The sequence below is a fragment of the Callorhinus ursinus genome, unplaced genomic scaffold, assembly GCF_003265705.2.
Source record: "Callorhinus ursinus isolate GAN/ISIS: 27379988/994484 unplaced genomic scaffold, GSC_fseal_2.0 scaffold14, whole genome shotgun sequence".
Classification (NCBI taxonomy): Eukaryota; Metazoa; Chordata; class Mammalia; order Carnivora; family Otariidae; genus Callorhinus; species Callorhinus ursinus.
This window is the reverse complement of record NW_027397076.1, coordinates 15,347,682-15,361,721: the sequence shown is the minus strand read 5'-3', so window position 1 is coordinate 15,361,721 and position 14,040 is coordinate 15,347,682. Positions and strand designations below refer to the sequence as shown.

The 14,040-nt window shown below is 37.2% G+C and overlaps 1 protein-coding gene across 1 annotated transcript in view; it reads left to right on the top strand.

Annotated features, from left to right (window-relative positions):
• The first annotated feature begins 621 nt into the window (after positions 1–621).
• MRPL42 (mitochondrial ribosomal protein L42) overlaps positions 622–14,040 on the top strand; it is a 33,781-nt gene continuing 20,362 nt past the window's right edge. Inside the window, exons 1-4 of the mRNA XM_025881409.2 lie at positions 622–705; positions 2,296–2,459; positions 8,049–8,112; positions 10,133–10,217. Of these exons, the coding sequence (XP_025737194.1) occupies positions 2,390–2,459; positions 8,049–8,112; positions 10,133–10,217 (219 nt within the window). The 5' untranslated portion in view covers positions 622–705; positions 2,296–2,389. The remainder of the gene's footprint in view (positions 706–2,295; positions 2,460–8,048; positions 8,113–10,132; positions 10,218–14,040) is intronic.

The following is a 14,040-nucleotide window of genomic DNA, read 5'->3' as shown; positions in this document are numbered from 1 at the left end:
ATGTTAGTAAGTAAAATAAAGGAGAGCAATGGGATAAGGGCAGATGAAGCTCTTTTCTCTCCGAGATGATATTTGAGCAAGACCTGTGTAAAATAAGGCAGTGGTCATGAGAAGAGGTGAGAGAAAAGCAATGCTGGCAATGAGAACAGGAAGTGCAAAGGCCCAGGGGCCTTCTCGCCTCACAAAAATATAAGGCAAGGTCCAGGATTCTGCACATTTTCTTCCGTAATGAATAGCCAGCACAATTCTCAGAACAGTTTTGGGCTTTCAGGTGGAAGGGCCTCCCCCCTTCCCTACGTCAAACGTCAAATCCAACCCCATCGACCTTCAGTGCTTCTCTGAAATTACTTCTTACCCCCCAGGAAACCTTAGCTTTCTCACCAAGAATGGATCTCGAGCTCCTCTAATTATTTGTACAAAGTTTTTAAAAAAGATAGTGCTTGCTACTTTCTAAGGATGTGTGCACGGGTCAGTGATTTTTGTTTTTTGGGGAGAGTGGGGGTCATGAGCTCAAGTTGAGGCAAACATCGGCAACTAAACACCGGAGCAAGTTCGATAGATCCCGCTCTCACGAGCCCACCCGGAGCTCTTCCCGCAGAGACTACATTTCCCAGAGTGCCCCGTGGATCAGGGCGGTGCGTGAAGCGGTGTCTTCTAGGACCCGGATTGAAGTAAGATGGCGGGCTCGCGGTGAGCAGCTGTCAGGTAACTGCTACCATCTTTTCCTCCGGTTAAGGAGTTTCTAAAAGCTAGGCGGGTCCAGAAGCCTTATGGGGAGATGTCGATGTCTTCTACCTGTCGTTCCCGGCAGGGTAAAGCCCCTGGTGTCACCATTCTCAGTCCGTCCTGCAGAAGGCCTGGCGTATGGCCGTGCCCTTCCTGTGGGCTCCCCTCGTGCCTGGGCGGATCGCTCGGGGACCCCTCCAGTCCAAGTCTTTTGGTTCTGGCCTTGGGTGCTAGTCTCGATGCTCCTCGTAGCATGTTTCTCAAACCGCGAATCCTTCGAAGCTCTCCGCAGCTTTTGCTTCGGGGTTGAATTCTGGGCCAAGGAATTCACTGTCTGAATTTCTCTGCCTGGAGTGAGTAATCTGACTTTCCAGCTGCCCTGATTGAGGGGATCTAATGTCCCCCCAGAAATGTTGTTTCTTGGTTCGTGGTCAGAAGACATGGGTTTGCGTTCCACCCATGCCACCTATAAAGCAGCGGTATAGCCGGCCAGTAAATCGTTTGACCTCTGAACCTCAGGTTCTCGGTATGTAAAATGGAGATGCCTACTTCACAGCCTTGTGAAAGGGCATATAATGTATAGGGAAACGGAGTTATAAACTGTAAAAACACACTGTATGAACTCAGGAAAGTAGTGCAAATGTACTGACAGTGCAAGGAATCACCCTGCGTAATTTAGTCTAGCAAGTAAGACTGTGAGGCCTATGTCCCAATTCCATTTTATCACTATTGGGGGAAGGGAACGAATAGTCATTGAGGCTAATTAAAAACAAGGGATGTAGCAATGGTTATAAGTCATTTGCTGACAAAAGCCATGGAGGTTGTGGTTGTTTTCCCCATTTTACCGTGGAAGAAACAGAGGGTCGTTTAGTTAATGACTTGCCCAAAGTTTCCCAGTTTATAAGTGACTGACTCTAAAGTTTTTGGAAGCAAATCATTTAAATTTTGTACTTTAGTTTTTTCATGAACGAAATAAAGATACCTGTCATGATTAATAGAGTAAAATGAAATGGTAGTGAAAGCACCTTGGAAAGTTAAAAACCTTATACATAATGTAAGAGGGTGAAATTTTACTTCGGACTTTAGAGTGTTTATATGTGTTCCTCTAAATCAGTATTTAATAGGTAAAGGTTAGGCCTTGTTTAATATTTAACTTAATTAGAAACAATCCTACTTCAAGTGATGTAATAAGATCATGTGTATGGCACCTGAGAGGCTGTACACAGACACATTAGTGTTATGAAGGAGGATGCTTTGTGTAGCATGTGTGAGTGACTGTTTTCTAAGGGGAATTACATATTTGCTGAGTGCTCACTAAATGGAAAGAACTATACTAGGTGCTGAGAAGTGTGCATTTAAGAAAAATAGTAATGGACATAGTTCCAGGGCGTTGGGTCTTATATTTTGGTGTTGTTCTTTGTCATATATCACACGGAAATGGAAAGTTGTTTAGAAGGTTTTCTTGTGACTGTAGTTCTAGCTAGTGATTCCTCTTGTTCTTGTAGTGTTCAATATATTGTATCCCTTTAATTTATCATAGGCATTAATTTTTCTTTATCTTTTATGCAGGGATGAAAATAGGTATACCTGGAAGAAGATTTTAAAATCAGTTTCTCTTCAGATCATCTTCTTTCACACCACCTAATAAGCATCTTGATTCACCATGGCGTTAGCAGCAGTAAAATGGGCGATATCAAACAGAACTATCTGGAAACATTTATTTCCAATTCAAAGTGAGATTTTTTTCATGTTTAAAAAGAGGTTTAAAATTTTTCAGATATTATAGAAATCCATGTTCGTTGTAGAAGATTTAAAATTTTTAGTTATTAGGCAAAAAAAGAAGTGTTTAGTTATTGTATATGCCTCTTAATAGGAGTGTTTGCAATAATGGAAAAGGGGAGAAAGTCTAAATGGCTGTGAAAAGGGGTGGATAAATTTTGGCACATCTTTATGAATATCAACAGCTGTTACCAACATGAAAAGATCTCTAAATAGAAGGGGGGAAAAGTATGTCACGGAACAGTATTTATTGTATGATCCCATTTGTGCATTTAAAAGATGATCTGCCGTATACCTGTATAGGTATATGCATAAATACAGAGTGAAGGGTGTGGACCAAAAAGGTTATCTGTATAGACCACTAGTGGGATTTAGCTGAGGGCAAGTGAGGGATTGACAAAGAGGAACTTTCTCTGGTTTGAATCACTTATGTTCACTATGTTTTCACATATCACTTTTTTAGTAGTTCTTAAAATTAGCAAGTAAAAGGCAAATTTACAGTTTCATCTTAGAAAAATCATTGCTAATGTTTAGGATTTCAGTATGTGTTTTCTGTGTACTTAGCCATTTAAAAATATGTATGTTTAATATAAAAACGCATTTTACATATCATAGTATGTAAAATATTTATAATTTGTACGGGCACCTGGCTGGGTCAGTTAGCAGAGCATGCAACTCTCAGTCTCGGGTCATGAGTTCAAGCCCCATGTTGGGCGTGACACCTAGTTTTGAAGAAAAGGAATTTATAATTTAATATATAATTTGTACCTTTGTTTTCTAAAGAAATGTGCATGGTCTAATATTTTCTTCAAAGCCTATTGATACATGTTTGATAGTCAAAACATTGACCCATATAAATAAATAGACTATTATTAAAATCTTATTTCCCAAGCAGTCTTGCTTTCACTCTCCCTTTCCTCTGTGAACTCTCTTCTTCCATTTCTGAAGCAGATAATGGTTAGAGTGTAATAATCGGTTTGCTTTTTCTTCTTTACCTATGCTAGCCAACTTTTTTACACATCTCTGGCTGACCTTAATCTCTTCCTTCATGTTTTCTATTTATTGCCATTTGTAATTGAATGTTTGTTTATTGAGTTAGGGGAAAAGAGTTGAAAACTAAGGTAAAAAGTATATTTAATCAAGTAAATTAGGAGGAGATTGTTAAGAGACTTTAGATATAAACTAAAATCAGGGGGTCCCTGGTTGGTTAAGTGTCCAACTTTTTTATTTTTTTTTTTAGATTTTATTATTTGAGAGAGAAAGTGAGAGACAGAGCACAAGTGGAGGGGGAGGGGCAGAGGGAGAGGGAGAAGCAGACTCCCCACTGAGTAGGGAGCCCAATAGTGGGCTTGATGCTGGGATCATGACCTGAGCTGAAGGCAGACACTTAACTGACTGAGCCACCCAGGCGCCACTCGTCCAACTCTTGATTTTGGCTCAGGTCATGATCTCGGGGTTGTGAGAGCAAGTCCCGCATTGGGGTCTGTGCTGAGTGTGGAGCCTACTTTAGATTCTCTTTCTCCCTCTCCCCCTCCTTTCTCTCTCTCATCCCTCCCTTAAAAAAAATAAAAATGAGAACAAAACAAAACAGTAGTCAGTTCTTGATTACTTTGGAGCATTTTTGTTGAGAATTGGGAGAGAGACTTCTGCTTGCTTAATCCTTTGCCCTGACTAGAACCCGGCCTCAAGGCTGATGGTAAATCAGACCTAATCATTTTTTCCTAGTCCATTTCCTGAAACAGCAATTAGCCCTCACTGAGGTTAATCTGAAAACCAGTTAATCTGCCCCTGGATAAATGAAAATTATCTATGTATACTTTACCTACTAGATTATAAATTTGTAGTGTCTAACTTATTTTGGTTTCCTTAGTATCTCTCATACATGGTAGGTGATAAATAAATATTTGTGAACTGATTTGAATGGACTGGAGTTGTCAAAATATCTAGTTAACTAAGAATTAATTTAAGTTACCCCAGAAAATTATTTCATTATTACTCAGTCATCCTAATATTCAGTGACTGCCTAAGTTCTTGCATCCTGAAGCCCCTTATTCTCCACAAGTCCTATAATTACTATTATTGAAGGTAAAGTATTATTACTATTATTGATATATGAAAAGGAAGAACATTAAGATTAGAGGCAAAGCAAAACCATGATTAAGGGAGAAAGTTCAGTGAGCAGAAATAAAAAGGCCTCTGATTTGCCAAAAGGAACATTTAAAACCTTCCAAAATATACAATCAACAATGGGAATGTAGAATATTTTACAGGTTTTTAAGCATACTAAGTCATTTGATCTTTACAACTTTGAATTTTACAACTTTGAATAATACTACGTGGTGGGTGTTCTATGAAGATGAAGGAATTTGAGTTCTCTGACCCCTCAGAAACTTACCCAGGGTGGTAGATCTGATAGATGAGAGCTGTGATCGAGACTTGGGTCTTCCCATCTTATTTAGTCTAAAACACTTTTTACTGTATCTTCTTTCCTGTAGTAACTTAAAATATTGAGCATTTGAAGGTTAAGTGGGACTGTCAGCTTTTATAGATCTTATCAAAAAGCAGTTAAAACATATGTATACATAATAAGAATAGCCTGTAAATTATGGAGAGCTGACTCATTGAAATTCTTTTTGGTAAATTGAGTTGGTTGTTGTTAACTTTGGCATTAATTCTTTTTTTTTAAAGATTTATTTATTAGAAAGCAAGAGAGCATGCGCTCATGTGCGGGGTGTGGGGAGGGGCAGAGGGAGGAGGGGGAGAGAAAGAGAATCCCAAGCAGACCACTAAGCACAGAGCCTGATGCGGGGCTCAGTCTCAGGACCCTGGAGATCATGACCAGAGCTGAAATCAAGAGTCAGACGCTTAACTGTTTGAGTCATCCAGGCGCCCCAATTCTAATTATATATTTAAAACCTCTGATATTTACCATATTTAGAGTTTTTCTCTTGATAAAGTGTCAGATGAAATCTAATTATGTACTAATTGTGAAGAAGTTAGCATTTTAGACGCAGTTCAGCAGTCACTTCTCTGTTAGTAGCCACTGGAGGGGACAGAGTCATGATTGAGGTGTGGTTCCTGGCCTTAAGGAACTTATCTACGCTTGTAGGTGAAGCAGACATCTGTGGAAATAAAAAATACCTGAATATGACATAGAATGTCATGTATGTCATGAGGGTACAAACAAATGTCTGTGTTTAAGTACAGGGTAGAAATTTAAGTTTCTTGTTGAACTGAAATACTGTTGTCTTGAGTTTTCCCTCCTGCCTATTTTAAAAACATTTAATTCTGTCTGTCCTGCCTCTGCCACCCAGCCCAACCCTCTTTCTTTCAGTGAATGTGTATATCACCTAGCTGGTTTATATTCAGAGACTACAAACTTCTTTTAGTATTAATTCATACATAATTAAGAAGATTCCCAACAGTGTGAAGAAAATAAAATAAGTGTAAATGATGTTTACGTCATCCTCTGACTTGTCATGCTGAATGTTCCTCTATATATTAGCACAGATAATCAAAAACCAAATCTTTTGAGAGATGAGGTTGAATTTGTAATTCTTTTTATTTTATAATCTTACATCAACAGAATTTTGGTATTGACATTTTGCTGAGCAATCTTTTATGATAGAAGTGAGTTTTGTTAAGGCACTTTTTATGCTTTGGAGTAAGAATTTTATGTTTAGACCTCTATATGCAGCCCTTGGGGAAAGGAGGAATATACAAAGATGGAAAATATATCTTCTTTACACATTTTTTTTTAAAGATTTTATTTATTTGAGAGAGAGAGACACAGCGAGAGAGGGAACACAAGCAGAGGGAGTGAGGGAGAAGCAGGCCTCCCGCGGGGCGGGGAGCCCGATGCAGGGCTCGATCCCAGGACCCTGGGATCATGATCTGAGCCAAAGGCAGACGCCCAACGACTGAGCCACATATAAATAACTGATGCAGAAAAAAAAAAAAGACCACAAAGAAGATATAGCAGTGTCAAATGAAGCATAGGTTTTGGGACATGTACAATAGACCACTCCTTTCTCTGTGATTGGAATTGTGGGGCAGGGAGGAGATAAAGGATTTCATGGAAGAGTAGCATTAGATTTTGAAGGATGAATGGTATTTGAACAAAATGGGGATTGCATTTCATACTGAGGAGCAAGAGGCTCAGTTGAGAGAAGTTGATCCTTGGCTTTAGCCGGCATATAAAGTATTTCTCCTTTATCTGTGGAGGATACATTCCAAGACTCCCAGTGGATGCCTGACACTATGGATAGTACTGAACCCTATATATACTATGCTTTTTCCTATACATACATACCTGTGATAAATTTACCAATTAGGCACAGTAGACATTAACAACCATAATAACAAAATAGGACAATTCTAATAAGGTACTGTAATAAAAATTATGTGAATGTGGTCTTTCTCTATTGTTCTGTACTCACTCTTCTTCTTATGATAATGTGAGATAAAATGTCTGTATGATGAGATGAAGCAAGGTGAAAGACATAGCATTGTGATATAGCATTAGGCTATTCCTGACCTGACACTGTGTCAGGAGGAGGATCATCTGCATCTGGACTGTGGTTGACCTGGGGTAACTGAAACTGCAAAAAACAAAAACATGGATGGGGGAGGACTACTGTATTCAGAACCTTTTTTTTTTTTTTTTTTAAAGATTTTGTTTATTTATTTGACAGAGAGAGGCACAGCGAGAGAGGGAACACAAGCAGGGGGAGTGGGAGAGGGAGAAGCAGGCTTCCCGCGGAGCAGGGAGCCCGATATGGGGCTCGATCCCAGGACCCTGGGACCATGACCTGAGCCGAAGGCCACCCAGGCGTCCCTTCAGAACCGTTTTTAACTATACTGAGCTACATTTACATTTTTTCTTTGTATTTAAAGGAACACTGTTTCTCTGAACATAGGAGAAACTTAAAAAAGTAATTATGGCTCTTGAATTTGCAGATATTCTAAAAAAGGAAAATATGCCTTGAAATCTGAGCATTTTTATTAAGAAAAGTTAAATTTGAACAGTTTATTTTGTATTTCATCACTTAACATACTCCTTTTGTACCATGCACTTGGTCTCACCAAGTATTTATTTATTTATTTTTACAAGTTTTTAGAATACCTAAATGCGTCCTGTATTCCTCTGATCCTTAGCACTGGTAACTCCCTTCAAGGAACATTGTACTCACCCCTCCCAACTCCTGCTCATCCCTCCATCTTTCAGAGCACCTTAGACATCATCTTCACTGGAAAGGCATTCTTAAACCTGCACAGTCCTATTTTGTAACCTGTCTGTGTGCCCTCTCCCAATGCCTACCCATCCTAACAAGGCTTGTCATTTACATTGGAATTGTCTCTCACCAGACTTGTACCTTTTTTGAGAGCAGGGACTAGATCTTATTGAATCCCCGATCTCTAGTACACCCCTGTTTCATAGTAAACAGTAAATACTGGTTGAATGAATGAAACTAGCTTTACATTTATGTGAGAACATAGGCTCAAATGAACTAAATCCATTTTACTGCTTGGGGTTTTTGCAGATGGAGCTTTATATTGTGTTTGTCATAAATCTACGTATTCTTCTCTACCAGATGACTATAATTGGTATGTATTTAAATTCAGTTGAAAAAATAACAGTCTGTTACTTGTATCTGAAATGTTTTAATTTTATTTCTCATTTTGGTATTTTCTGCTTTCTTTTCTGATTATTCTTTAATTTTGTATTTAAAAATTATTTCAGTGGCCTTGTTTATACAGTATCTGGGCTCATAAATGTTTTAAATAAAAATCATTATCATTGTGTTTCAGTGAATCCTTAATTTGTTGTAAGACAGACATGCTGTTAGAAATGCTATCTTTTATCCTAAAGCATTCTTTAGCTTTTTGGAAAAGTTAATTAGTTTTTATAGTTTTTTCTCTTGGGGTTCCTATCTGTTAGCTTAAGCATTTATCTTTTGTTTGACATTGAGTAACCCTAAATTATAAGTAATTTAATTCAGTCACAATTTATTTGGTACGTATTCAATTCTAGTCACTATGCTAAGAACAAGGAATAATATATGAATAAGATGTTGTTTTCTTCTCTGTAGTAGTCTGATGTACAGAAGCTCAACATATTTTCTTAAGCTATGATGTTTTTATTGCAAATTTTGGTAAATATTTTTTTCCCTCTTGACACTAGTTTTAATTTGAATTTTAAGTGTATACTTAGTAGATACTAACATAGTGATGAAATTAGACTGGGTAATAAGTAACACTTTTTAAACCTGAAAAGATTGAATCTTATAAGTGTTGTGTATCATGTAAAACTCCATTCTTCATCAAAAATCACTTGATAGATTAAATGTTCTTTATAGCTGTGTTATGCTATTTGATCTTAAAATCGTGGTGAAACAACCTAATACCGTTATCTTACATTAGCTAAAATACACTGTAGTGTGTAATTGCCGATCTGGTTCAAATCTGGTTAGCTTTGAAACCCTAGAAACTTAAATTTATAGATATCTAGAGAACACATAAGGTTAGTGAAAGCTGAAAGTTGTGCTCCTTAGAATGTATATGGATTTGAGTATAATAGTTGATAGGATCTTTGAAAAATAGTCTTGGTCAGTTGGTACCTGGGTGAGATCCAGCCAGAATATTCCTGGAAAAAATATTTAGAGGAGTATTGCCCAAAATATGTTTTTCTGAGGGATATCAATGGAGGGAAGGGATAGTATTCAGTAATTCCCAAATTTATTTGACTGCAGAACTCTTCTTACTGGAGTCTTCTTACAGCTGTACTGTTTTGAGAAAGGCACTTGGAGAAGGCACTTGAACTAGAAAAAGGGCTCAGCTGCAATCTTTATGATTGGAAATTCAGGTGATCCTTTGCCTGAAAGATTATATACTTTGCTGATATTTAATTTTAATAATTTAACAAAGTAATGTACTTCTTACAGCTTTTTGAAGGTAGTTTTTATTTTTTTTTAAAGATTTTATTTATTTATTTGAGAGAGAGAGAATGAGAGATAGAGAGCACGAGAGGGAAGAGGGTCAGAGGAAGAAGCAGACTCCCTGCTGAGCAGGGAGCCCGATGTGGGACTTGATCCCAGGACTCCAGGATCATGACCTGAGCTGAAGATAGTCGCTTGAAGATTTTATTTATTAGAGAGAGAGAGCACGAGCAGGGTCAGGGGCAGAGGGAAAGGGAGAAGCAGACTCCCAGCTGAGCAGGGAGCCTGACACAGGGCTCCGTCCTAGGACCCCGAGATCATGACCTGAGCTGAAGGCAGATGCTTAACTGATTTAAGCCACCTAGGCACCCTGAGGGGAGTTTTTAGATAAGGAAAAAAAGTTCTAATAATAGTGATGAGTAAACATGAAGATCTCTTCCAAAGATTTGGATAGTCTAAAAACAAATAGGTAAAAGAGGGGGTTATGCATTAATGGTTTGTTGTGGTAGTTAAGCTGACATATTTTGTGGGATGGTCTGAGTTGTCCGCTCTGATACAGGTACCAGATCTGCCAGTCCAGTGCCATAGCATCTATTCTTCAGGGATTTATGATTAATTAATTTTATCTCTAAGAAAATCATTCTTTCTTGAATACAGTATAACTCTGTTTCTAAAACATTCTTTTTTAGCAAAGTAGAGCTTGCTTTGACATCGGATGGCAGGACGATAGTATGCTACCACCCTTCTGTGGACATTCCATATGAACATACAAAAGTATGTATGAGAACATCTCTTGTAATTTATAATTTACTGTTAGAAATATTCACATTTCCTTACAGTCTCCAAAGAGAATGGAATGTTTGATTTCCTTTATTTGGTTTATATCTTTTTTTTTTGTTTTTATTTTACTATTTCAATTTTTCTCATATCTTTTTCATCTTCCTTCTTTAAAGACTTTCAGTACACAGAGTGAACCATTTAAACACAATTATGGCATCAGTTTTCTGGTCTAAAGTCTGGTAGGTGATTTTTGGCTAGGACAGATATATAGAACACATTGTCCCATACTACCTTATATTGTAATCTAATCATGAAAAACTTGTATTTTGGTATGCTGTTTTATACCTTTTATATTATATTGGTTCTGATAATCTTTCATGTTTGGTGAATTTTTTTTTCCAGTTTTTTCTAATGGGTCAACATGGGCATATATTTTAAGGACTAGTTTAATTTTTTCCATATTTCTTCAAAAGCCAAGCACTAGATAGAGGAAGTTTTGTTTTTGTACGATTTGTTTTAGCTTGACCCAAGTCTTTTTCTTATTTTATATCTGAAATGCTTCCTTCTATGTCTTTGAGCCTTAGTTTACTATATTTAGTAATGTTTGATTTGCTCTTTGAGGAGAAAAGAATTAGATAATTCAAATATCACATGATGCATCTAGTGGTACCTGTTTTTTAAAAATCATCATTAGGGTCAAAATAATGATTGATTTGAGAAAACAGCTTAATTTTATTTTGCTAGTTTTTATTCCCTTTTTTACCTCACCGTTTTGTCTGCCTGCTTTGTATTCTAGCCACATACCATAGGCAATAATCCAGTACCTCTTTCATTTCATTTCTTGGGGCAGTGTGTAGAAAATAGGATAAATCACTGACTTTTGGCTTATAAACACTCCAGCTCTCGCTGAATTGTGCCCTGACCTCTCACTTCATCTTTTTCCCCTACCTCAGCCTCCACTCCCACTGCTGTATTTTAGAGATGTTCTAATCACAAATACCTGCTCCTCCTTCCTGCCAGTCTAGATTTCAAGAATTCCACTAGCTTCCTACCAGTTCTCCCAGTCTCTCAGCTCCAAGAATTCTTCATCTCCTCATTGAGACCTACATCCATTGATCAAAGCACTTTTTCTTAGCCCTCATGCATTTCACACATTTTCACTTCTCTCCTTACCTGGCATAGATTCCATGGTCCATCATTATAATCACTCCCTTGCATACATGTCCAACTCCCTGGTTCCTTTTTTTCTGTTATACTCCCATTGTAGCTGTTGTCTCCTCTCCCACATCATCAATATTCCTTCCTCCCTCTCTCTGTCTTTCTCTCTCTCTTGTCTAGAAGATCACTCTTATCACTTTACATGTAATCATTCCACTGCTCACCACACTGGCCTCCCTGCTGTTCTTCAGGTACATTAGGCAGACTCCTACCTCCGGCCTTAATGTAGTACCCCTACTTCTGGGCTCCTTCCTATTGTCTTTTCTCAATGGCTTGTATCATTTCTGGCACAACAGATACTTTCTTGTATTTCTGTCTCCCATCACTAAAATGTAACCTCCATGAGGACAGGGCTCTGTGATGTTCTCTGGTATATCCTTAGCATCTGGAATAACACCTGTACTTGGTAAGTGAACACTAAATATGTGTTGATTAAATGAATAAATTTGTTCCTCTCTCTTCATGCTTATGGGTTTTCTGTTATAGGGCTAAGAGACATTCATACGGGGAAGCATGGAATTTTTTTGTTTCTCAAGTAATAAATTGTAGATTGGGCTGCACAATAAGAAACATTCTTGAAAACACGTTACTGTTAGAATTTAGAATACAGTATGTTCTTTTTGAATCTAGATTTACAAATCTCATGCAGATAGTACATGATAATAAATAAATACCCTCCAACATGACTTAAATTTCGTCTTGATTTTTTTTCTTTTCTCAAGGAGGTAGGGCTGCTGCAACTCCAGGATGCCCTTTGATTCTCTAGGCCCTGGAAAGCAACTGCATACAAAGATCCTGGTCATATGTAGAAATACCTACTGATACTGGCTTTAAGAAAGGATGACTTGCATGTTTAGTTTTCTGGTAATTTGAATTTAAAACATGTTGATTGTTTTCCGCAGATCCAGGTAGAAAGATCCTTCTTTCTTCTTTTGCCGAGTATATATTTTATTAAAAGTACTAATATTCTAAAAATGTTTTTCTAGAATTTAGGATTTCTGTTTTAGGAGAATAAAGATATTACACCAGGGGCAAAAATAATGACTTGGAAATACTAAAATGTAAGCACTAGGCAATTCTTTTAGTGGCTGATTTGGTGGAAAATTTCAAAAGTCAAATTTTGAAAATTCTTAAGAGAAACAAGGAAAATTCAGGATGACAGTTCTGAATGTTTTTTAAAGTTGACAGTTTTATTTTAGTTTTTCCTTTTTCAAAATAGTCATGTGTCCTTTCTTTGAAGTTTGATCAAGGAGATCAAATGAATCAATTCTGAATCAGCCAGAGGCTCTTGGTATAGACTTGGAAGAATCCATTAATTCCAATGTATTTTATCTATGTGCCTGGAAAAGAAGTGTGTTTAATCATATAAAGCAGAGAGAATTTGTGATATATTAGAATTGAGCCTGCTTGGGAATAGGAAGAGAGACAATGCAACATTCATGAGTACTTGGAAACAACTTAACTTTTGATAATACTAAAAACATTTGATCTTTAGCAACAAGTATAGTCATCTAAAAGAGAGAAAACTATTATAGGCTCTAATTCTCTGTTTGCTAGACCTCTGAGGGTCTCATAGTAACTTGCAAAGACACTTACTAATATTTCACTTTACATACAAGTAATGATCTTTTAAAATTACTTTAAATGTCTAAGGAGTACTCTTTCTTTAAAGTAAATTCTCTTCTGTTTGAGGCCTTAAAGAAATCTTAGTAGCTGCCTACCAGTATTGAACTCTTTAAGAGTACAAGGGACAGCTAAGCATACCATATATTATTATTTCATTTAATCTTCACCAAACCCTTTTGGGTAGGTATGATTTCTCTGACTTTACAGAAAGGGAAATTAAGAGCTTAAATAACTTGTCCAAGGTCACAGAGCTGTTAAGTGGTAGAATTAGAAACCAAAGCTCAAGTTCTTAACCTCTTTATTATACTACCTCCTCATTCCCTCCCACACTGAGTGGTTCCTTATTTCTACTTATCTTAAATTGTTACTTATAAGTCTAACTTTGCAGGCCTTTCATAATCTGATTTCTCAAGATCCATTTTTATTTTTTTTAAAGATTTTATTTATTTGAGAGAGAGCGTGCGCATGAGCAGGGGGGAGGGGCAGAGGGAGAGAGAGAAGCAAACTCTCTGCAGAGCAGGAGATCCCAGGACCGTGGGATCATGCATAACCTGAGCCGAAGGCAGATCCTTAACCGACTGAGCCATCCAGGTGCCCTCAAGATCCATTTTAAAGTTTATCTCTTTATTGTGTGTTCTTTCCTACTTTACTTTTAATATTTGTTATTCCTTATAGAATGCATTCTGCACTCTGTAACAAGGCTCTGACTTGGCTCCTATTCTTTCACTAATATCTTTTTGTTACTTTGCATTTCTGTAGTATTGAGTCAGTTGTGCCACCTTCATGCGCTTAGATATTGCTTTTTAAAGAAGTCTTATTTTCTATGTACATTTGCCTAACAAATATAATTATATGCTATAGCATTTAATACAATGGGAGAATGTAGTAGTTGTCATTAATAGTGTATGAATGTAAAGACATTTATGTTTGAATTATTTTCTTTCTGGTTATAAATTCAATTTTAGTATATGTG